The sequence below is a fragment of the Festucalex cinctus genome, chromosome 1 (assembly GCF_051991245.1).
Source record: "Festucalex cinctus isolate MCC-2025b chromosome 1, RoL_Fcin_1.0, whole genome shotgun sequence".
Taxonomy (NCBI): domain Eukaryota; kingdom Metazoa; phylum Chordata; class Actinopteri; order Syngnathiformes; family Syngnathidae; genus Festucalex; species Festucalex cinctus.
Genome location: NC_135411.1, coordinates 9,315,327 through 9,341,254, shown reverse-complemented (window position 1 = coordinate 9,341,254; position 25,928 = coordinate 9,315,327). Strand labels below are relative to the sequence as shown.

Sequence of the window (25,928 nt, the reverse complement as noted above, 5' to 3'; positions counted from 1 at the left end):
TTATCAACATACATTATTCATGTAAATGTGAATGTCTGAGAATAAAAAAAAACAGACCGGTAATGGATATGAATAGCAGTTAGCCTTGTTAGCTTAGCATCGGCTCTTCCAATTGTCACTACTTTTTAAATATTTGTACCTGCGAGAACACTGGACTTGAGTTGAGAAGAGAGGACAGCGGCATGAAGTGAAATGACATCTTTGTTGCCATTTTATGTCCCATAACTTTATTCATAACACAACACGCCACAATAACAAACGAGCGAACGTGTATTGGTTTATGACACTGTGTCGCGACACTTGTCGCAGCGTGACATACAGCCCGCCCATGCTGCCTGTGTGCGGAAAGAGATGACCAAAAATGACACCGGCAGCACTTGCAAATTATGCAAGTCTATCGTCGAATACAATAAAAGCACAAGTGAAATCGAAATGGTGAAATCACAGTAATGGCAACTTTATGGCAAGGGGGTGGAAACATTGAGAATAATGGTGAGTTAACAAATATTTAATTATTCATTTTGATGTGACTGTCAAAATATATCTTTATGTCAAACTGGTCCATGGCACAACAAATTTTGGGGACTGGTGTATTGTGCTAAAAAAAATTAAAAAATAATAATAATCAATGACATAATTGATTAATTGATTTCGAAACTTATCAGATTATAATCAACTCAAAACAAACTAGTTGTTAAATCCCTAAAAAATAACTACAATTAAAATAGAAAAAAAAATAAAAAATTCTGTTAACTCATTCAACCCACTTCGCCCCCCCGGTTGTTTTACTGGAATTTGACTGATTTTGCAAGGCCCACAGAATATTGTCTTCTTATTGCAATAAAAACGTGGACCTACCAAAAAAAAAAGATTCGAGTCTCTTCATTCACCAAGAAGAAAAAGTCCATTTGTATCTTTTTCAGTTTTACAGTTAGCATTAGAATATAGCTAAGTTTCACCAATATTTAAATTCCTGGTGAAAAACTGTCAAAAAGAGCTTGTTGCAACATGGCCCTGGGTGATCTTTTACACTCCACTGCCACCTGCTGGCCGTTTTTCCCCCCCTAACTACAATTGCTTTAAGCCACTTCTTCATGTCAGAAGCTGCATCAAAGCCTTTTAATCTATATGCTCTTGCAGTAAAAAAAAACAAAAAACAAAGACAAAACATAAACGTATGTGAACATGTTTTGGGAGAGAATAAAGTCAAGTTTAAGTCTAAGAAGGAAAAAGTATTTTAAAAAAAACGTTTTTACACGTTTTTGGGATTGAATGAGTTACTGAAATAAAAACAAAGCTGTTTTGTTTAAAAAAACAAACAAAAACAAACTGAAACTGCGACTTAGTTTTTTTTAAAACAAAATAAAATTACTGTAATAAAAATGTCCGTTTTCATCTTTGTCAAATAAACATCATAGATGAGCTTTCAGGTTTCATTTTAAATGTATTTATTTTGGTTTATTTTACTTTGCTACACAACACATTTTTTATTTTTTTTAAACTAACACCTGACAAATACAATATATATATTTTTTTTAAATAATCACTATTTAAAACTAATTTTAAAAAATTGCTAAAACATAATTTTAAAAAAAAAATCACAAAACTTGGTTCAAAATTGCATCTCAGTTTATTTGTTTATTTGTATAAGCTGTAAAAAACGGCGACGCAGGAATGTTCTCGCACAGCCGTCTGAAAAGAAGCTGTTGGGTTGCACGCCTTTTCGGCTTGCTGCTAAATTTAGCGCGACGTGATTTTCACTTGTTACCGGCGTGAACTTTGCAGGTGGATACAACTGGATAATTGAAAAGAATGATCAATGCGCCGCCCACCCTTCAACCAGGAGCGCAACGCAACAACGTCTGTTCGCACTGCGACCGACAGCTACGAGTGAGGAAAAACATGGCAGTCGTGAAACGTGTTTTTCAATCTCTGCGGAAAAATCTAAAACGGATCAAATGTTTTGCAAAACGAGTGGGAAGTCACACAGGTAGATTCTGGTTCAGTAGGTCAAAACTTTTAGCTCTTTCATCGATTATTAAGAGTTCCATTTTCATTAAGTGAACATCGTGAAGTGTTTAAAAACTGCATTTTGTCAAAAGTACTCAGCAAAAGATGTCAGCAATGATCTCAAAATATAGCAAAACAACCAGTGGTCGGCAGGGCGCTGCCAGGTCCACTGGGAGCAAATCGGGGTTCAGTGTCTTGCTCAAGGACACTTTGACATCAGAGGTGAGGACTGAACCCACCACAACCTCACGGATGGCAGACGACCACTGAGCCGTGCCGCATCACGGCCCCCTTGAATTTTACTTGAAAAAAGGATGTGCCGTATTTTCACGACTATAAGGCGCACCTAAAAGCCTTCAATTTTTTCAAAAGCTGACCATGCGCCTTATAATCCAGTGCGCCTTATATATGGATCAATATTGAGCCGCAAGAGGTCTCGCTGTCAAGACGCTATCGGTGACCCTGCACGATCGGTGACACGCATGCGCAGAAGATCCCGCCATCTTGGATCGCTAGCCGATACTAATACTTTACCTCAGAGAAAATAATAAAAGAGCTTTTTATTTATTTTGGGAGTGAATGGAGTTGTCAGAAAGCTGCTTTGTAATCTATTAACTCATTTACTCCCAAAGACGTAATTATACGTTTTTTATGTTTTTTATGCTAGAGCATACAGAAGGCTTTGATGCAGCCTCTAAACTGAAGAAAACGCTTGAAGCAATTGGTAGTTATTACCAAAAAAAAGCCAGCAGGTGGCAGCAGAGTATAAGAGCTCAAACAGAGCCATGTTGCAAAAAACTTTTCCCCACTGTTTTAAACAAAATTGTGATGAAACTTAGCTATATTCTAATGCCAATTGCTGCAAAACTGAAACAGATAGAAATGTACTTTTTTTTTTCCTGATGAAAGAAGAGATGCAAATTTTTCTTTTGGTAGATTCCATGTTTTATAGCAATAGAAAACAAATACTCTGTGGGCCTTGCAAAAGCAGTCAAAATCCAGTAAAGGGGTTGCTTCAGTGAAAATGGCTGGGAATGAATGAGTTAATAAAGTTTGACTGACCTATCTGACTGATTTGTTGACATTCCCTTTAGCGCAGCACCATCTAATGGATGCGTAACGTAACCCCAGCCTCTACTGTAGCGCCTTATATATGGAAAAAGTTTTAAAATATGTCATTCATTGAAGGTGCGCCTTATAGTGCGGAAAATACGGTACATATAGACGTTATAAATCAATCAATCAATCAAAGCTGTAGCATAAAGAGAATACCAATGTCATAAGTTGCGTATCGTTAGCACTTTTTTAAAAACTGAAATATGGAATATCTCCAATAGTAGAGCCAATTTGGGAAAAAAAAAATTCTGATTCAGTGACTTTAAAATGACCTTAAACCATTTCTTGGCAGAAAAATGTATGTTGACCAGTGTTATCTGTTCTACGATGTTTACATCTGTGTTGTTATGTTTTGCAATATATGTTACCATTAAGCTATTTTTTGATGACGTTCATTTTTTTTTCATTTTTTTTTTTCAATTATGTTCTCATTTCAGCCCGTTGACAGCCTTTGCTCATTTCCTGCGTTTGCCTACTCTGAGGCAGCAATGTGATATTGTGAATTAGAAGATGAGCTATTGATTGGGGAGCTCACGGAAGACACGGTGACCTTTGTGGAAAAGAGATGAGGTATTTATACATTGCATTCATCAGGATGTTTTGGCGCTAACAGAAGATGGAGTGTGAGAAGAAAACGGTTTGCAGAAATTCACCCAGATGAACCCGTTAACTTTTTTCTTTTTTTTTCCCCCCTTGCTTACACACGTGAACGGACTCGACGCATGAGCTCACAATTAACTCATTTACTCCCAATAACGTGTAAAAACGTTTTTTTTTTATGTTTTAAGTGTCCCAAAGACGTATTTATACGTTGTTTTTTTTTTTGGGGGGGGGGGGGGGTTGTTTGTTTTTTTTATGCTAGAGCATACAGAAAGCTTTGATGCAGCCTCTCAGCTGCAAAGAACGGTTGCAGAAGTGGTAGTTATTACACAAACGGCCAGCAGGTGGCAGCAGAGCAAAGGAGATCAACCAGGGCCATCTAGAAAAAAAGCTCAATTACTTACGATTTGCGAAAACTGATGAAACTTAGCTCTCTTCTAATGCTAATTGCTGCAAAATGGAAAGAGATAGAAACATACTTTTTTTCCTGATGAAAGAAGAGACTTTAATCTTTCTTTTGGTAGGTTCCATGCTTTTATAGCAATTGAACACAATATTCTGTGGGCCTTGCAAAATCAGTCAAAATCCAGTAAAACAGCCGGGACCGAACGGGATTGCTTCTGTGAAAATGGCTGGGAGTGAATGAGTTAAATAGTCAGCTTGACAGCAAAATGTTGCTAACCAACAGCATCCTGATAAGCTCTTGTGTATTACGCTAATAACAGTGCCTTCAAGTATCCGTTTAACACAATGGTGCTTGGCCCAGCTGTCCTTAAAGCATTATAATTAGAGAGGAAATCAATTAAGGCGCAGTTGCCGTGGAAACCAGAGTTCTTCTGGGAGAAAATTGCTGCTTGGCTGTTGTCCAAAGCAGTTGGCTACTTTTGTTTTGAATACAGAAAAAACTGTTTTTTTGTTGGACTTTCAACCCCCAATTGCGAATTTCAAAGGAACACGCATGTAAATCATTTTGTGGTTTTTCCACAACAATTCTAATTTCTCCCAAGAGCTTCCATGAAATAAACACAACGTACGATAACCCACTGACTTCTTCAGTATTTTAAAATGCTTCGCTCACCGCAAATGATGTGGGAGATTAAAGACAATTTTCACCATCTGTGTCAAAGTGACAGTAGCAAAAAGCAAATTCAGCACTCATCCGCTATATATTGCACCTTGCTAGGTTTTTACAGTGGCTTCTTCACAAACATAATAATGAACAACATGTGAAGGTAATTTGAGCAAATGAGTTCTTTTCGAAGCGTGTATGTGAGTGGTAGCCCTTCACATTAACTCATTCACTCCCAGCCATTTTCACAGAAGTAATCCCGTTCGCTCCCGGCTGTTTTACTGGATTTTGACTGATTTTGCAGGGCCCACAGAATATTGTGTTCTATTGCTATAAAAGCTTGGGACCTATCAAAAGAAAGTTTAAAGTCTCTTCTTTCATCAGGAAAAAAAAGTATGTTTCTATCTGTTTCCGTTTTGCAGCAATTAGCATTAGAAGAGAGCTAAGTTTCATCAGTTTTCGCAAATCTATTTAAAATTCAAAGTAATTTAGCTTTTTTTCTACATGGCTCTGGTTGATCTCCTTTACTCTGCTGCCACTTGCTGGCTGTTTGTGTAATACTACCATTTCTGCAACCGTTCTTTGCAGTTGAGAGGCTGAATCAAAGCCTTCTGTATGCTCTAGCATAAAAAACAAACAAAAAAAACACACGTATAAATACGTCTTTGGGACACTTAGAACATAAAAAACAAACAAACATATTTACACGTTATTGGGAGCAAATGAGTTATCCGGGAAGTAGCTCTCAGTTTCAAAACGATTGGTGAGCCCTGGTCTAGAATCACATTATGTCAGCCTCTTCCACCAGTTAAGTATGTCAATAATAACGAAAAATCGATTAATCGATCATTCGTTATTTGGTTGATATAGCAGAAGTGTGGTCTAATCAGTATCAGTAGTTTTCCCTCATGATTCCCTCATGACCATTTTCTATCCATCCATCCATTTTCTTGACCGCTCATTCCTCACAAGCGGTCGCAGGTCCTCTGTAAAATCTTCTTTACCACTGTGGAAAGAATTTTACGTGGAAAAAAAAAAATCGAAGGCCTCAGTGATGTGCAGACTGTTTGATGTGCAATGCAAAATGTGATTATACTGTGCGGTTCTAAAGTTGTAATACAGTAGTACCTCTACTTACGAAATTAATTGGTTCTGGAAGAAAGTTCTTAAGTAGAAAATTTTGTAAGTAGAGACGCATTTTCCATGTAAATGCCCTAATCCGTTCCAAGCCTCACAAATTTCAGACATAAATGTTTTATAAAGCATAAAAATGCATCAAAATATGTAACAGATACATGTTACAATTAGATTATTGAACAATAAATGAGAGTTGTGCGTAATGTAAAAAACAAAATATAGAGTAAAGAATAAAAATGATGGTCATTTACCTTTTTAACTGCTGTCCTCATCGTTTTTTGCCCTCTTTGGTTCATGTTCTCTCTCAGAAGTGTTTTTTTTTTTGCCTGGTGTTTTGTAAAGAACTGATCCAAGGATGTTTGCTTTTTTTTATTTTTTTTTATTTTATTTTTTTAAAAACAATCCTTCGTTAATGTCCAAGGCAAACATCATCTTAGTGAGCAAACGCCCGACTGGTGAACACTTTTTCTGGGTGATTCTTTTAAACAAATTCCGAAACTTTATGGAAACTTCCGGTATTGCGAGGCCCGTCTCGTCGCAATTAAAAACTTACTGTGCCTTCATCAATCACCAATTGTTTGAATTTTTGCACAAATTCGTTGGCCGTTAGTTTTTCGTAAACATATGAACTATCGAACACCTCATGGGCCGCGGGATGAATGATGAGGACGCTGTATAGACACCGATCTAGTATACGCTCATAGATACCCATGGTCGAAGGTTCCTCTTAGCCAATGGGATGCCAGAACGATGCACAAACACCGATCTAGTATTTACGCTCAGGTACCTATGGTAGGAAATAGCCATAGCCGAAAGTATGTTGCATTCACTAATATATTTTTACCTTTCGTATCTAGAAATTTCTTTCGTAACAAGAGGCAATATTTTCCCGTGGAGGCGTTTCGTAACTTGAAAATTTCATATGAAGAGACGTTCGTAAGTAGAGGTTCCACTGTATTTGTATTTATAAGGGACTGTACAGTGTTCCCTCGTTTTCCGCTGGGGTTAGATTCCAAAAAATACCCGCAATAAATGAAATCCGCGAAGTAGTTAGCTTTATGTTTTACAACTCTTATAAATGTTTTAAGGCTCTAAAATCCTTGACCGCACAATTTATACACTTTTCTCATTGAGGCATTTACATGTTCTCACATTTCTCTCTTGTTCAAACATTGATAATGTTCAAACCTTCATAAATTTTATAAAATGGGTATATTACTGCAAAAAAATATGCAAAATTGCACTTAAAAAAAAATCCGCGATACAGCGAGACCGCGAAAAGTGAACCGCGTTATAGCGAGGGAAGATCAGATGAAAGGTCAGGGAGTGCAGGGGAATGATTGAAAATGGGGTTTTATCTGCAGAGGAAAGAGAGCGGAAGGTAGATGTTTTTACGCGCGCGTGTCATCAGTCAATTTAGGTCCGTAGCCACGACTACGTAGAGCACAAAACCCCCCCAAAATATTCCAATTAAAAATGCCCCAGAGAAAGCAAGCGGCAGAGTTATAAAGCGGTGGATATCAGCAGAGCAAAGCCCTCCCTCGCTGCTACTTATTCAACAAATATAACATATTGTTTGTGAGGATTAATGACGCCTGTTATGGCCAAACCGTTTTCCGGAGAGTTAATTAAAAGCGAGCCTTTGACTGGCAGTTCAAACAATCCATAGCGCTCCTTCTCGCTCTCCTTGGCGTGGAAACTGTCTGCAGCGCAATCCATAACGCGGCAACGTTGAGCCGAGTACGTTTCTGACGCTGTTTTGCCTCCCGGTCAGTCAAGGACGGCGATGAAATTGTTACCTAACGATGTTTGTTGGTTTAAGCTGGGAATATTTGATGAGGAATCCATTGCACACTGTGAAAAACATAGAGGAATCTCATTTTGGAAACAGTAACGGTGATATCAAGCAGTTCTCTTATTTTACCTTAAACTGTTTGCATTTTTTTTCCCACACATTCTGATTAATGTTCTTTGACTTTTATGCTAATGGAGAAAAGTATTCATGTATAGAGTACATTGAGATTGTGGCCATATTAACTGATACTTCATAATTTAAGTTTTAAACTGACACACTTGCAGCTGGCCCAAAATGACATTTGAGGAAATGTTGTATAATTAGTTGTCTTAATTTTCTACTTTTTGATTTGACTAGCTTTCATTTTTTATTTATTTTGGTCAACCCCAAAAAGTGTTTTTATTTTTTATTTATTATTATTATTATTTTTTTACAATAATATGTTCTATACAGGCCCACTAGTCTAAATATGTTATTGTGGGAATGCTTAGTTTCACTTTTCCAGCTAAATGAATGGAGGGTACTGCATGCCTAGGTGTCGCTATTGAGTGATCCCCCCATTTTTTTCCAATGGATATCATTAATTCCATTTTTCCATGCATGGAGGGTACTTCATGCCTAGGTGGCGCTATTGGGTGATTTTTGTTTTTCCATTTTTCCACTGGATATCATTAAAGGGGCTGTCTGCCGGTTTCACTCAGGAAAATGCACTTTTTAAATACAGGATTTAAACAAACAAACTACTTCTCAATTTATAGATATGGGCTTTTCCTAACGTGTGGGGGTGATTTTGCCCTAAACCCCCACCCCCCCAGTCTGTATTTTGCCATTTTGTGTTTGTTTTGTAAACAGCGGGACGTTTCTGTGGAAAGACAGTGTTTACACCCCTCCAGCCAATCACAGAGCGGGGGGGTGGTGGCCGTGGAAAGCACGCACGGATTTTTTTTTTTTTATCACTCACTCATTCACATGTAAGCTTCTGTGAGTGAGTGACAGCATTATAATGCTTGCCAGCAAGCTAAATTCTCGCAGTATTTGTTCATAAATAGTACGAGAATACATCTTGCATTGCTCCCGCTGATACTTTCGCAGCCGACGTATTAAGATCGGCGTTTAGAGTGCAGGCGACATGAAGCAGTGACGAAACCAGGAAGTGCTTCTCTCTCTCTCTCTAGTTGCCTCTCTTACCTTGTAAGATCTCCACATAACGTCACACCCGGCGACTCATTTTATTGGCTACGAGCAACTTCCTTGTCACTTGTCAACCTACGGGAGCAGCCGTGGTCCAAAAATGGCAAAGATGCCGTTTGCTGCATTTCGTGTCAGAATTGAGAATTATTTTACGGAACTTTTGAGGTCCCGTACGGGACATAACAATTTAACCCAAAAATACGGGGCGTCCCGGCTAATACGGGACAGTTGGCAACCCTATCCACACTGTAAAATAGTAAGCTAACATAGTAGAATTGACATTTGAACCTCATTGCTTGCCTATTTACATTTTATAGCATGTGCAGACGAAGATTTGTAAACTAAAGCAAGTCACACTTGTTGAACTTCATTTTTTTTGTCTTTTTAGGCAACTTTTTTTTTGAAGGTCTGGAGATTCTACTGAGGTCTGACTCTAAACTCAGTGACACTAACCTTTTTTTTCCGTCATTATATTTATATATTTTCACGTAAAATTAGTTGTAAAACTGATCCAGTGACTCGCGTGGACAAAACCCTCGTTATTTTTCTCTTTTACAACAATGGAGATGATTACAAAATCAGAAACCAGAAATAGTGCATACTGGAAAAAAAAAAAATTCTGAAGAGGTTGGCGTCATGCCTCGAGCGCGTTCAAATAACGGCAGTGGAGTCCCACACCCTTGCACTGCAAGTCGGTGCAGGCTTGTGCTCGAAACCGTTTGTGACAGTTTATTGGCCCTGAACTCCGGTAAGCATCGCAAGTCAATCGCACCCGTAAGAAAACGCCTCGCACGCCTCGCACTTGTCAGGTGTCGGTTTCAAGAATGGACATGCGAGTTTACTTTGGCTTCACTCTGGCAAATAAGAGATAGCTCCAACTGATGAATAACGTGTTATGTGAGTTTAGGTGTGAGGGTTTGCACGAAACCTTATCATGTTACAGTACTTTGCTGACATGAAGGATAAGTGCCAATCGTCTTTGTAAATTATGTTCTTTGCCGTTTCAGGATTAAAGGCTTAAACATTTATCACCTGTAAAAGTCATACTAGCATCGACCTATTCGTGAAGATTTTTTTTATTTTTCTCAAATCCCCAAATTTGGTACAGTAGTGCGTTCAGATAAAACTATATCAAATTTTTTTTAATTTATTTTTTAAAGTTTTTATTTTTATTTTTTTTTAAATGAGAAATATAGCACGGTAGCATTAGCATTAAGCACACAAAACATCTCACTCATAAAAATGCTCCGATACTACACACCGAATGTGGAGATACTTTAAGGCAGGGGTCTCAAACTCAAGAACAAAAACGTACAACTAATCCACTCATCTCAATATTTCTTAAAAACAGTTCGCAACACTAACATTACACTACATGCTCCTCAGAATGTCGAGTGCAGGGGTGTCAAACATACGGCCCGCGGGCCGTATCAGGCCCGCGAGATGATTTTGTAAAGTAAAAAAATAATTTGTAATGTCGGACCAATTAATCAGGTGGCCACAATCAAAACATGTGAATTCATGATTTCACAAGCAGTCCTCAGATGAGCAATGCAACTTGTACGGGGAATCGTCCTGGATGTTATTATTTTACACACAACTTAAAGTTACGGTTTATTTATTTATTTATTTATTTATCTATTTATTTATTTTTAAATCATAGACCAACATAAACATGTTAAATATGACACAAATTAATTACTGGTAGCACAATAGATATGACAAGGATTAACATCCTTATAACGTCATTAAGTCATTTGCTCCCAAAAACGTATAAATATGGTCTATTTTAAATATTAAGTATTCCAAAGACGTATTTATACGTTTTTTTTGTTTTTTTTTATGATAGAGCATACGGAAGGCTTTGATGCAGCCTCTGAACTTAAGAGAAGTGTTGAAGCAATGGTAGTTATTACAAAAACGGCCAGCAGGTGTCAGCAGAGTATAAGAGATACACATAGAACTATAATTGTTTTCCTGATGAAAGAAGAGACTCTAATCTTTTTTTTTGGTAGGTTCCACCATGATTTTATAGCAATAGAACACAATATGCTGTGGGTGATGGGTCTTGGCTTGAGTGAAAATGGCGGCGAGTGAATGCGTTAACTGCGCCACACAATGCATTCTGGGAACAATATATATGCAAAACACCTTTAAAAAGGCATTTTGCCACTTGTTGCTGATTGAAAATGACATCGCACCTTGAGCCTGTCAAGACTGTGTTTTTGCGTGTGTTTTGTTTGTGGCAAATGTTTGATGTTTGGTTTTATTTGATTTTATTTGAACTGATGCAATCGGCATGTGATGTCAAGAATCTTTCATCTCTTTACATGGTCTGAAGTCAATCAATTTTACCCGCGTGGTAGTCAGCAGCGAATCAGATAAATCCATGTCAGTCCTGTTTCAGCGACCTATCAGGGTTACCCACATGTTTGGCCGCAGCCAATCAGATCCATTCACTGTCTATATAAGCCTGTTCTGAGAAGGGTTTGTTTTGTCGTATTATTACCACTGTTCCTTTGTGCAACTCTCGTTGTTTCTCGTCGAGTCAAGTTTGTTCCACGCCTCTCGATGTGAATAAATATTTCAAATCTTATTTGTGTCTGCGCTATGGGATCCAACCTCAGCACATAACAGAACCGTGATTGGTTGTTACCTGAGCCCTCAACCTGTGATGTCATTTTCAGTCAACAGCAAGTGGCAAAATGTGTTTGTAAAGGTGTTAATTGTACATTAAAAATAGTGTTATCTAATTCATGATTGACAAAATATTAACTTTTTAGTGCTGAAAACTGTCAAATTAGTCAAGTATCCAGTTAAAAAAAAAAAAAAAAAAAAAAAAAAAAAAAAAAGTACAATACGGCAATGACACAGCAAAAAAAACTTTGAGGCGGCACTAACAAATGGTCAAGTTGGGGGACCGCAAAATATCGTCTCGTGGGCTGCAAATGGCCCACATGCCACGACTTTGACACTTTTAGTTGATTGCAAATTGTGTTCTGTGATGGAGGAGGCCGCGCGTGAGCTGTCGGGCTGCACCGGGTCTCGAGCCCCGACTGATGCCCGCTTTGCTCCGGCAGCGCCAACTGCGCTCCGGTCACGAAGCTTCACCTTTCAAGGGAAATTAAAATGTATCTTATGAATGTGTGCGCATGTTTGTGTGTGTATTGATGTTACTAGATGTATGTTTTGGTGAACAGATGGTGCTTGAGGCGTTTTTTTTTTTTTTTTTTTTTTTTTTTTTTTTTTAACTTGTCAAGTGAAGCAGCATCACAGATTTTAATAAGGACAGCATTGCAGATATGGAGGAAGTTGTAAGCAGAGGTGCCAAATCCAGGTCCAGAAAGTAAAAACCCTGCCACTGTTTGACTTAAGCCTAAGGTGCTAGCAAGCTAGCTAGCTTGTTTACCTTTTAGGGAGCTAGCTAGCTAGCTAGCTATCATAAGGGGCAAAAGCTAAATTGTGGATTTGCTACCTCTGCCAAAAAGACACTAATGTTTTATGCTATAATAGCCACACACTACACAAAAGTGACAAGCTACTTGTGAAACAACGTAAACAAACTTCCTTATCTTATGAGGACCCAGCATGTCCCCTCAACAGCCGATCCAAAGCGCTGACTGGAAGCGCAGAAGTGAAGTGGCCAGCGTCTGTGCCGTTAAACAAGTGGTGTCCAAACTACGGCCCGGGGGCCATTTGCGGCCCACCGTCCATTTTTCAGTGGCCCGCGACATATGCTAAAAATGGCATTTGACTCAGTTCAAATAAAATAAACAAAACAAAAATGTTTGGAGATGGTCAAAGTAAGAAGGGAGGGTATCGAAAAACAGGCGCCATTAAAGGTTATTTTAGTTAAAAAAAACTAAAACTAAAATTCAAAAAACAATATTGTTACCGAAATAAAATAAAAATGAAAATGCTTTTTAAAAAACGACAACTAACTGAAACTACATTGTATGTTTACAAAACTAACTAAAAAAACCCTAACTATAATTATAGCAAATGTCTTTTGTTTTAGTCTTTGGTAATTAATTTAATGCAGGAGCCTTTGGAGATGATTTTAAAATGTGATTTTTAGTAGACATATTTTGATATAAACTGGAATAATGACGTTTTGAAAGTATGTCACACAGAAGTGACAGCATCTAGCAGCAGCCAATAGAAAAGCACCATCAGATGAAAGAGCTCCAATTGTGTTTTTTAAATAGAATAGAATAGAATAGAATAGAATAGAATAGAATGACTTTTATGATCATTGTTTACAACGGTAAACATCGTGTAACAACGAAATTGGACATGGCACTCCAGTATACACACATAAAAATGATTAAAAACAAAAAAAAAAGGTAAAAAGAATTTAGAATATGTATGGACAAAATATTTACACAAGAGAATATTTGCATATGAAAAGCAGAATATTTACACTGGGAATTTTCTTTACAGGGGATCATTGATTCCTTGGTTGACGATGTACATCAGTTATCAGAGTAGTGCAATAATACAATAGTGCAATATTATATCACGCACATGTAATACACATTTAAAAAAATAATAATAATACTAATACTGAAACTAAGCATTTTTTTACAGAACCACCCTGAAAACTAATAAAAACTAACTAAAATGCAAAATTCCAAAACTATAACCCTACTGTCATATTATAAATAAATTGGTGTATATACTGTAGCATTTTTCTAGATATGCAAAAGCAAAAATAAATTACTTGTACAATTTTTAGGCCTAAACACCATTTCTTTTCATAACATTATGTGGCCCTTCTGATTTTCTGTATGTGGCCCTCCAATGAAAAAGTTTGGACACCCGTGCTTTAAACACACTCGGACTTGGAACCTGGCGGCCAAAACGCACAGCGGCACGCCAGTCAATCTCATCAATCACACGCAACCGGCCCAGTTTATAATCCTCGAGCGTTTCCAACTCTCCTTCTGCCGCGGCCATTTCCAAGACTCGCGTCAAGGCGGCAGCGCGTCAGAGAGCAGAAAATAGACGCGCGAGAATGATTTGTCTGGCTTTTTCCACCTCCCTCCCGTCACCGAGTGAATTACAATTGACAAACCAACATGTCATCTGGTTTTAATACTTCCAGTGGAAACAAGCAGAGCATTGTCAAGGAATTCCTGTACTGTACGAAACAGCTGGACGAATGGCTGGGAATCAAAAAATCCACTTTGAGGCATTTATTGTTCACGTTAGCGATATTAGCAGACCGAGAGGGAGACGGCGAGGCAGACGATAGTCAGAGAAATAGACAGAGGAGGACCATAACTCCGTTAATGACCCATTTTACGGCGGGTCAAGAGATTAGGTTCGGTTCTGTGTGTTATTATGAGCTTTTATATATTTGACTCAACATGGAGATGTTGTTGCAGCTGATATACGACTGCACGCGTGTGATCCACCTTGCAAACCTGCCTGCCGCAGGATGTGCAATCCGAGCGTTCTGTTGCTACACACCTGCCGGAATGCAAACGTTTGAATTTTTTATTTTTTTGCTGTACACGTGGGAGATGTCACGGGTGTGCGAGGGGGCAATGGTGTGCGATACATCAGCTACATCACTTTGCACAATCCTCTTAGAGCCGCACAGCCTGGCGTGTAACTACTTTCTGGTCGGTAAAAAATATACATCTTAACCTCACTAATCCTCAAGGTGGAGGTTTTTCAAATTTGAAGAAAGATTAGAGATTTGTTGAAAGCTTGGTAGCACAAAATGTCATCTCCTGTTTTTCTGACAAATGTTTTGGGGAGCTTTGTTTTATTGAGTAATTTTTTTTGTTGTTTTTCTGATTTTTTATTTTTTTTTCTGTCATAGAAAAAATTATTCTAAAAAACAGAAAAAAAAAATACTCCGAAAAACAGGGGGGGGGGGGGGGGGGAAATTACTCCAAAAAAACAGGGGTAAAAACATTATTCAAAAAAACAGGAAAAAAAATTATTCCAAAAAACAGAAAAAAAAATTATTATTTTTTTTTTGGACCTCTGAATTCCAAGTGACTTGTTTCAGACCACTGACCTGTATTTATGACTGGATAGCCGAAAGCCCATACAAGCCAGTGCAAGCCGATGAAGTCACAGGGCGGCCATCTTACTGACCACCCTGCCTCCGGCCTTATACTAACTGCCTTACGAGCTGTATATGTCTCACCTGTACATATACCGTATATACAGTAGTCTGCTCGCGACATGGGAGTAACAAGATGGCCGCCAGCTGCGGCGGCTATCCAGTCATATATACAGGTCTGCACCAAGTCATTTGGAGTTCAGAGGTCCAAAAAAATTACTCTGAAAAACAGAAGTTGGTGCTCTGTTTTTTGGAATATTTTTTTTTCTTTTTTTTTGAATAATTTTACCCCCCACTGTTTTTCAAAGTAATTTTTTTTTCTGTTTTTCTGAATTATTATTATTATTTTTTTAATGAGAGAAAAAAATATTCAGTAAAACCGAAAAAAAAAAAATTCTGAAAAACAGAAAAAATATTACTCAAAAAAATAAAGCTCCCCCAAAAAATTAGTCAGAAAAACAGGAGTTTTTTTTTTTTTTTTTTTTTTTTTTTTAAAGTGAATGCAATACGCTTCCGTAGGGTAGGAATCGATAATTTATTTTTATTTTTTTTTTTTTTTACTTCTTCCTACTCCCTTTTGAACATGTAAGCTGTGCTTAATGATGACCATGTATGTAAAAAAAAACACTTTTAAATATTTGTATTTTAGTTTCAGTATTTCTATTTCTGGTGTATATGTTCTATAAACAAACAAACAAGTTTAAATTATTACTACAGGTAAACATTTATAACTGAGGTGCAAATGACTGCTGGCTTTTCTCTAATCATAGGATGACTCACTTACTTTCTAAACAAGATGAATAGATGGATGAATTCTTCCATTGCAGCCACTAGGGCTGCACAATATATCGAAAAAATATCGATATCGCGATATTGGCCCTTGCAATATGCATATCGCAAAGGCACGCAATAAGTTTTATATGGAATTTTATGCTTTTTATATGAATTTGACCAGTCAGATGCTAACTAAAATGTGCACCGCCATTCAATAGTTGAAAATGATCAAGGACATAATTACAATTAATTAACTCAGATGACATGAAGGTTGCTTTTTTTGCCCCATGAAAAATGTTTTGCTTTCATTAGGTAATAAAAATGTAATTTCTTTAGGTACATGTTAACTCATTCACTGCCAACCCAGTTAAAAAATCGATCTTTGACGTGTATAGTCGTCAATGGCACTGAATGAGTTAAATATCGCAATAATATCGATATCGCTATGTTCAGCAAGTATATTGCATATCGCATGTTTTTCCAATATCGTGCAGCCCTCGCAGCCACTTTAAAGCAGGATATTGACGTTAGCGCATGAGAGGTAACAACAGTATGCAGGTGGCGGCCCATTAAGTTTAAGCTCATTAAGCTTTTTGGGTCGGCTGATTTGGGAAGAAAATACTTCCATTGTTAACCTATAAGCTTCGGAGTGAAACTTTGTTGAATTGTCTCAGGTGAGCTCACAAGGGATTTGCTTGGAATTCTTTCGCCATACAGTACATGCCGAGGATCACGCGGGCTTGAGCACACATGTTAAATATGCACAGTGGTGTCGATGTTGAAAATATTCCTGAGGCGGCGCAGGAGTGTCTGTCTGCCACATTAAGCAGGTTAGCAATCTGAATTGTTGGCTCTTATCTGACATGAACACGAAGCACAGCCGCGCTTCGCTCAACCACCTGGTTGAGATTCAAGGGTATGGAAGCCCAAAAGTGTCAAAATTCAATAAATAAAAAGGCCTTTTTTAAACAACTATCCTTTTGATAAATAACAGGCAATTATGTAATATGGCCATTAAATTTTAAAATGAGGTGTTAGTATTATTATGAAAAGTGTTATGCTATTCTTTAATATGTAACAAATATTTTATTTTGGTTAGGGGTGTGAATTGCCTAGTACCTGACGATTCGATTCGTATCACGATTCACAGGTCACGATTCGATTCGATACCGATTAATCCCGATACGAATTTATAAGTCGATTGTTGCGATTTTTTTTCATTCAAATTTAGAAAATACTAATCAGTAAGCTTGTAGAGTGTAAGATTTATATGAAAATGTATTATTTATTTATCTGAAATTTCAGTCTTATAGAGGTTGTAATCTGTTTCATGTTTGAACAGCATTAAAATAAAATATTAAGGCTTAATGTTCCGTTAATATTCAACATTCAACATTCTTCCATGCTCAAGGTGTGAATCCTAAAAAAAAAAAAAAAAAAAAAAAAAAATCGATTCTGCCGATTATTGAATCGATTCGAGAATCGCGCGATGTAGTATCGCGATATATCGCCGAATCGATTTTTTTTTGAACACCCCTAATTTTGGTTAAATATTTCATAATAATTATTTTAACAACGTCACACTATTTAAAAATAATGACATTTAATTTATTTTCAAGGTTTTATAAGATAAGAAAACGTTGTTTTACAAAGTCAGTTTTTATTTCATAATGTCCTTTTCCACAATGGTCGTCTTTTACATAATGGCGTTTTACAGCTGAATGACACTTTACTTTAGAATAACACTTTTCATAATAATACTAACACCTCATTTTAAAATTTAATGTCCATTTTACATAATTATGTGTTATTTATCAAAAGGATAGTTTTTTCAAAAAGGCCTTTTTATTTATTGAATTTTGACACTTTTGGGCTTCCATACAAGGGGGTCCCCTTCAAATGCTGTAATTTATGTCAACAGGACACCCGCCCCGAGTGTGCGTGGTAACCGTGACGACTGGCTACTTGACAGCCACTTCACACGAATGGGATGTTACGGCAGGTCCGAAAGTTTTTCAGGTCTTAAACTATCAGCGTCGTGAGGTTATCAGACACCTGTGAGATGTGAATGACACGGGACAAGAAATGCAAAAATGACCATTAAATCGACCAAGTTTGACACAGTACAGTTACCAACTCCAACTGCCAAATTTGAATGATTAAAAATATTGCCAAGATTATAAAACGAGGCTTCAAAATCGTGAAAAATCAACAACATGGACGTGAAAATCATCTCGCGTTCAACAACGAGGCACTCTAACGCAAGCCTCACCAACCCAGGGCTCCAGTCGACATGCTGGCTGTCAAGTCAGACTTTTATTTTTATTTCTTTCCTTTTCTCTTCCGCCTTTACTCCGTGATTGGCGCACACTCAGGGTCAACAACGAGGCACTCTAAAAAGGTTACGCCAGCAAGAAGTCCTTGCCACATGGTGGCAGTCAAGTTGGAGTTTTATCCCCCCACCACCCCTCCCTTTGTTCTTCCTTCTCTCTGTGCTATGCGTACACTTGTGACCAACAACGAGGCACTCAAAGTGGCCACACCAGTCCAGAGCCCCAGTCTACATGCTGGTATTTATTCATTTCTGTCGCTCTTCCATCCACCCGTCCACACCATGGCTTCTCAAATTTTAACTTTTTTCACCCACGCTCTTCCACCTTCTCTCGGTGACATGCATGCACTCAGATCCAACAACAGGGCACTCTTCTTTTTTTTTTTTTTTTCAACAGGGCACTCTAATGCAACACTGTGACTGTAACGAGACTGTTTTATTAGGTTTATTTTTTTGACCCCTCCCCTCACTTTTCTGCCTTTCTCTAGTTGCCATTCACACAATCATGCCTGACAACAAGGCGCTCTAAGGCAGAAGATGCATTTTTAAGGTTTATCACACTCGTAAAAACAGTTGGGTCAAAAATAACTCGTTTATGGGTCAAAAATGGACAGATCCTCTACTTGGATTAATTTGACCTAACTTTGAGTCATGAATTGAGTCATTTTGTATAAAACAACCCACAAAATTGGATCCGATACTCTACTTGGGTCAATTTGATCCAACTTGGGTTGAATTGCACCCAAAAAAAAACAAACAAACAAAAAAAAAAATCTGAAAAAGAAAACATAAAAAGGATCATTTTATATATAACAACCCTTAAAGGCGGGAAATCCTCTCTCTTGGTTAATTTGACCCAACTGTGGGCCAAAAATTGGGTCATTTTGTATCAAACAATCCAGAAAATTGGGTCAAATTGACCCATAAAGTGGATCGGTCCATTTTTGATGCATAATTAGGTTACTTTTGACCCACCTGTTTTTAGAGCGCACAATCGCAAATGAGCCAGATAATTGCGAATGAAGGCTCTCACGTTCTTATACAGTGGAGGGGGGACTCATGCTGGGGTCCCAAGTGTGACACTCTTTTAGCCCCCAAAGCTGCCCGCCCAAAATAAAAAAAAATAAAAAATAAATCAACTGAAAGTTTAACACAAAATCTCCACAAGTGAATAAAGCATATGAACATTTCTTGTTTGTTTACAACCGGGGTGTCCAAAACTTTTTCATTTGAGGGCCACATACAGAAAATCAGAAGGACGCAAGGGCCACATAATGTTATGAAGAGAAATTGTGTTTAGTCCGAAAAATTGTACAAATAATTTATTTGTGCTTTTGCATATTTAGAAAAATGCTACAAATGCTATAAACCAATTTATTTGTAATATGGCAGTAGGGTTATTATAGTTTTGGATTTTTTTCATTTTAGTTTTTATTTTGTTTTGAGTTTTTTTTTTTTATTTAGTTAGTTTTAATTGGGTTTCAGGGTGGTTCTGTTAGTTTTTTATTAGTTTTAGTTATTTAATAAATGCTTAGTTTTACTTTAGTTAGTTTCAATATTAGTTTTAGGGTTTTTTTATGTGTAGTATTGTGCGCAATATTTAAAAAACACCATGGGCGCGACGTCATTATTCCGGTTTATATCAAAATAAATCTACTAAAAATCACATTTAAAATCATATCCAAAGGCTCATGCATTAAATTAATTACCAAAGACTAAAACGAAGGACATTTTTGCGATAATTATAGTTTGTCTCATTTTAGTTAGTTTTGTAAACATAAGATGTAGTTTCAGTTAGTTTTCTTTTTTTTTTTAAAGCATCTTTGTTTTTATTTTATTTCGTTAATGAAATCGTTTTTTGAATTTTATTTTTTTTCGTTAGTTTTAGCCAATTAAAACTCATTCACTGCCAGTCATTATAGAAATTTTTTACATTTCCAATACTCACGTGATATTACATTCAATAATTATATATAAACCGAATCTACCAAATAACAGAATAGACTCCCTACTTTTTGTCCCGTCCCGTTCTTTTATAAATGACAGCAGAAAAATGTAGGTTTGCCAAAATACAGCCATTTCTCCCATGGACTCTGAAACTGTGTTTATTTCCTATAAAATGGGGCAATGATGTCATCTACCGGTGGTTGGGCATCAGTAAAGTTGTTTCCAAGTTTGATATTTACAGTGGAGCATGCTCAGATTCGCCCCCATTTAGCACCGCTCTAAAAAATACAATTGACAAGTATACTTGTCAAAGGCAGTGAATGAGTTAAAATAACCTTTAATAGCACCTGTGTTTTTTGACACCCTCCCTTCTTACTTTGACCATCTCCATCTCCATTTTGGTTTTTATTTTATTTGAACTGAGTCAAATGCCATTTTTAGCATATGTCGCGGGCCACAAAAAAAAAAATGGACGGCGGGCCGCAAATGGCCCCCGGGCCGTAGTTTGGACACCCCTGATTTACAAACAAATCTCAAAATCACTTTAGTTTAAAAGGAAGTTAAGATAGTCGTGTCTGCACTAGAGAAAGGCAATAAAACGAGACTAGAAACAGAAGCGAGTCTGGGGGACGTTCGATATAGAAAAGGAGAAATTCCTGCGATACTATGGCTTTCCTTTGGAGGCCAACAAAAGGCCAGGCCATTCAGAGAGGAACCCAATCCTGTTGGGTCGATCTCGTCAAATGGCCTCTAGGGTCTGTGTGAAACGGTCCTTTTCTTCTCGCTCCCTTTCAGGGCTTAAAGTCCATCTACATGACAAACAGAGTTACTTTGAAGCCGCTTGTGTCATCGCTGCCTCCCTGCCACTCATCGGTGACCTCTTGATCCCCCGTGTCTCATCTTTTGCCTTCCCCCCCCCCCCCCCCTTCTACAGTCATTTCATTTTTGTCAATGTCCCTCTTTCATCTTCAATCAGCCTTTATTTCACTTGATCTGTCTGTGCTTGAAAGTGGGCTTGCGTGCGAGGACGTTGAAGTCGTGTTGATGAGGATAGTTCATTTGCCACAAATAACGTCCATTAAGAATGGCACTTTTGTTGAGTGATAGCATCTGACCCACCCCAGGGCAACGACTAGAACAGACCATTTAACGGTGACGTATCGTTGCTGTCAGCAGAAACCTCGTATGCACAAATATGGTCAAGTTCCATATCATTAGTTTGTCCCCGTGTTGTCATTTATTTTTATGCATTAATAACCCATTTAAAATGCTGCAAATAGCTTGAGAACAATTCTATTAACTTCCTGGAACACTCAACTCCGCCTCGTCTGTGCAGCATTATGTTGCCTCAAGATTTAAAGTAAGGATTTTTTTTTTTTTTTAAACAATAAGTGAAAATAGTTTGGTTAAATACAGGACTTTGATACAAAAGTGAGCCTGGATGGGTAAGCAAAACAATGACATGCCTGCCATCTAGTGGTGAATGGTGACATTGCAACTTAAGACTACACAATATAATCAATATATTTTTAAAATATTTTAATATTAAATATGTAAAATATTTAAAATTTTTCCACCATTTTTTTCGTGCCGTTTTCCCCTCAATTAGTCCCCATTTTACATGTTAATGTTTTTTGAGGAATTTTTGGTTTGTACAAAAAAAGAAAAAGAAAAAAAAAATATATATATATTTTATTTTTTTTAATGGTTAGTTACCAGGTTAATCTAGAATAGGGATGGGTAAGCGAAACAATGACATGCCTGCCATCTAGTGGTGAATGGTGACATTGCAATTTAAGACTACACTCGACCTCTACATACTTGTGGTTGAGCACTCTTGGATTTACATATTTTCAGATCCACACAACCCTTCTTTTTCGTTTTCAATATATTTTTAAAATATTTTAATATTAAATATGTAAAATATTTAATATTTTTCCACCATTTTTTTTCATGACGTTTCCCTTCAATTAGTCCCCATTTTACATGTTAACGTTTTTTGGAAGAAGTTTTGGTTTGTACCCAAAAAAAAAAAGAAAAAAAAAAAGTAAAAATATATATATTTTATTTTTTTAATGGATAGTTACCAGGTTAATCATGCTTGCCACCTAGTGGTGAATGGTGACATTTCAATTTAAAACTACACTCTTACTCTACATACTTGTGGTTCGGCACTCATGGATTTCCATATTTTCAGATTCCCCCAACCTCACCCACAACCCCCTTTTTCGTTTTCAATATATATATTTTTTAAATATTTTAATATTAAATATATAAAATATTTAATATTTTTCCACAATTTTTTTTTGCGACATTTTCCCTCAATTAGTCCCCATTATGGATGTTAATGTTTTTGGAACAATTTTCGGTTTGTAAAAAAAATAAAAAATAAAAAAAATAAAAATTAAATGAAAAAAAAATATATTTTTTAATTGATTTTTTTTGATGGATAGTTACCAGGTTAATGTAGAATAGGGATGGGTAAGCGAAACAATGACATGCCTGCCATCTAGCGGTGAATGGTGACATTGCAACTTAAAACTACAGTTGACCCCTACGTACTTGTGGTTCGGCACTCATGGATTTACATATTTTTAGATTCCCCCCCACTCAACCCCTACTTTTTGTTTTCAATATATTTTTGAAATATTTTAATATTAAACATATAAAATATGTAATATTTTCCACCATTTTTTGGCGACGTTTTCCCTCAATTAGTCCCCATTTTACATGTTAACGTTTTTTGAAGAAGTTTTGGTTTGTTAAAAAAAAAAAAAAAAAAAAAGACAAAAAGACATATATATATATATATATATATATATATATATATATATATATATATATATATATATATTATTTTTAATGTCTAGTTAGCAGGTTAATCAAGTGGCCGCTCTATTCCCTATTTGGTCTAGAATGACACAGTCGGTCATGAAGGTGTATGGAAATGTGTATGGAATTATTTCTGCCAATTGTTTCGTCAGCTCATCATTTCATGTATTAATATTCAAGACCTTTGAAAAAGAAGATGAAAGTAGATAATACAACCACAGTTGCTTGTTTTTGTGAAGAATTAAAGTCTTTTGATCTGGTCGGGAGGGGGAGGGGCTTGTACGGCTCGCGCTGGCATTGGGTCATTATGCGTATGAATTAAACACATCATATGCCCCTTTTAAGATTTTGAGTCTGGCACCTCTGTTGAGGTTCGAGCGTTGGAGCCACTCCAGGACAATTGAGCTCTTGAAACAGCAGATAATAAGCATGCGAACGCAAAATAACATCAATTCACCACCTCACCTGGTTGAATGTTTCCAGCCTCTCCTTGACTTCAGTGAGTGAGGGGTTGGGGCTGCGAACTTTGACCTCTGGATTCTGCCTCTGTGCGTGCAGACCATTTCCTACCACTCTGCCCGTGTAACTGTGGAAATAAATGAGCGTCACTGGGGAAGGGTTTCATTCGAATCTCACAGAATCTTACTTGTGCTTTAAAAAACAGCAACAACAATGACAATAGACTTTACATAAAAACTTTCTACATGACACAATAATGGCTTAATGACATAGCAACAGCTTTTTTTCTGCTGCTGTCAGACTTTACTTGTCATGACTCGGGTCATGCAGGAGTAATGTTTGGGTCTTGTCTCATGTCTGGGGTCACGTTTGAGTAGAGTTCATGACCGTGCGCCAGAGTTCACGACCCGTTACGTGTCTGTTTTGAGTATTGATGTAACAGCATCCAGTTTCAACTAGTTTTAGGCTATGCAATGTCTGGACTATGTTACGTCATGTTACTGGGTTAACAGCCAATCAGAGAATTAACTTTATTAAGAATTAAGAATCCTAACCACAATGAGATTGATTGACTGTCTATATAAGAGTCTGAGAATTGTGTGTATTTTGCCGGATTATTGCTCACTGTTTCGCTGTGCTTCTCCGCAACCCAAAGGGGGGCTTGGCGTGTCGTGATTCTCGATGCACTCTCATTGTTTTTAGTTTCGTAAAGTTATGTGAATAAATAGTTAAAACCGTATTTGTGTCTGCGTTTTGGGATCCACCCTCTCAGCACACATTACTAGCAACAACAGTGTAAATTTAGTGTTCCCTCAAAATAAGTCAAAATACGGCAATTAACAGCTAAACCTCTGACAACAAAAGCGAGCACGCCACTAAGTGAAAGTGAAGTGCTTTTTCACATTCACTTTTGTAAAAAGCTTGTAAAACAAGTTGAACTTGAATCAGCTGCGACATGACCCTGGCCATTAGCTCGCGAAAAGTTGAATCCTAATTCAAATCCATTTTTCAAGTGATGATTTTGGGTTCCGCAATCAAGATTTTGACCTTTGACCTTTGAGTACAATTTTTAGCTGCACATTGATTGTTTACGTTATCTGTTATCTAAATGAACGTGAGATTCATACAATATTAACTCATTCACTCCCAGCCATTTTCACAGAAGCAATCCCGTTCGCTCCCGGCTGTTTTACTAGATTTTGACTGATATTGCAAGGCCCGCAGAATATTGTGTTCAATTGCTATAAAAGCATCGAACCCGCCAAAAGAAAGATTAAAGTCTCTTCTTTCATCAGGAAAAAAAGTATGTTTCTATCAGTTTCCGTTTTGCAGCAATTAGCATTAGAAGAGAGCTAAGTTTCATCAGTTTTCGCAAATCGTAAGTAATTGAGCTTTTTTTTCTACATGGGCCTGGTTGATCTCCTTTGTCTGCTGCCACCTGCTGGCCGTTTGTGTAATAACTACCATTTCTGCAACCGTTCTTTGCACTTGAGAAGCTGCATCAAAGCCTTCTGTATGCTCTAGCAAAAAAACAAAAAAAAACAAAAAACAAAAAAACGTATAAATACGTCTTTGGGACACTTACATAAAAAAACGTATTTACACATTATTGGGAACAAATGAGTTAAACATTCATCATGATTTAACAGCACTGGCATCGAATCAATCGAGCATGGCAAGTGATTATGAGTTGCGTGAAAAGCGTGCACATTTTTTATGGCCGTGTTTATGGTTTGGAGTTGGTGCGTGTACAGTATCGACGTGAATATGAGCGCAAACAAAAGTAAAAGTGCTGAACGTGAGAATATCCGGCATGTTGTGGCAAGCAATGTCTCAATAAGGTCTTCGCTCCTTCGTTTTTGCTGAGCAAGCGCTTTCAAGAGAGCCTATAAAAATGCAAAAACAAGAAAAGGACGATCCTTCTTCCGCTTTATTTGATTTCTTCTCATGCCTTCGATCACCACTTGCAATTGTTTATGCTTGGACTAGGGGTGAGTGGAATAGCCCATTCTTAAATGGGGTACACACACAGATGTTTTAAAAGGTCACTTCCTGTTTGGGGATCATTACGTCACCTCACTAAATTGGTGCTGACTACACACATGAGAATTGCCAATTAGAAATATTAAAAGGGGTTTAACACAAAGAAATGTTGGTCCTGACCTTTAGCCAAGCAAATGAGACAGGGGAAAAGTAAATAAATAAAATTAGAGGATAATAATCAAAATTATTTTTAGAGACATTTGACATTTAGCCCTTTGCTAAATTTGATTGAAAAAGAAGAAACATGTTTAAAAAATTAGGCATGATTATCATTTCAATGATTAACTCATTTGGTCTGAATAACGTGTAAACACGCTTTTTTTATGTTCTAAGTGTCCCAAAGACGTATTTATACGTTCTTTTTCTCCCCCAGCAGTGACGTCTTGTGTGTTAATGATAGGGGTAGGTATCGATTCAGATTTCCAAAATCGATTCGATTCGATTCAGAAGGGCCCGATTCGATTCGTTATTTGAAGGAAAAACACTCCCGAAATTGATGCTAACTTCCCGTTAGCATTCGCTAACTTCCTGTTAGCGCTAG

The 25,928-nt window shown here is 37.2% G+C and overlaps 1 protein-coding gene across 1 annotated transcript in view; it reads right to left on the bottom strand.

Annotated features, from left to right (window-relative positions):
- Window positions 1-25,928, bottom strand: part of gpc5c (glypican 5c) — a 213,226-nt gene that overhangs the window by 41,957 nt on the left and 145,341 nt on the right. The window contains exon 8 of the mRNA XM_077515177.1: window positions 23,351-23,471. Within this exon, the coding sequence (XP_077371303.1) occupies window positions 23,351-23,471 (121 nt within the window). The remainder of the gene's footprint in view (window positions 1-23,350; window positions 23,472-25,928) is intronic.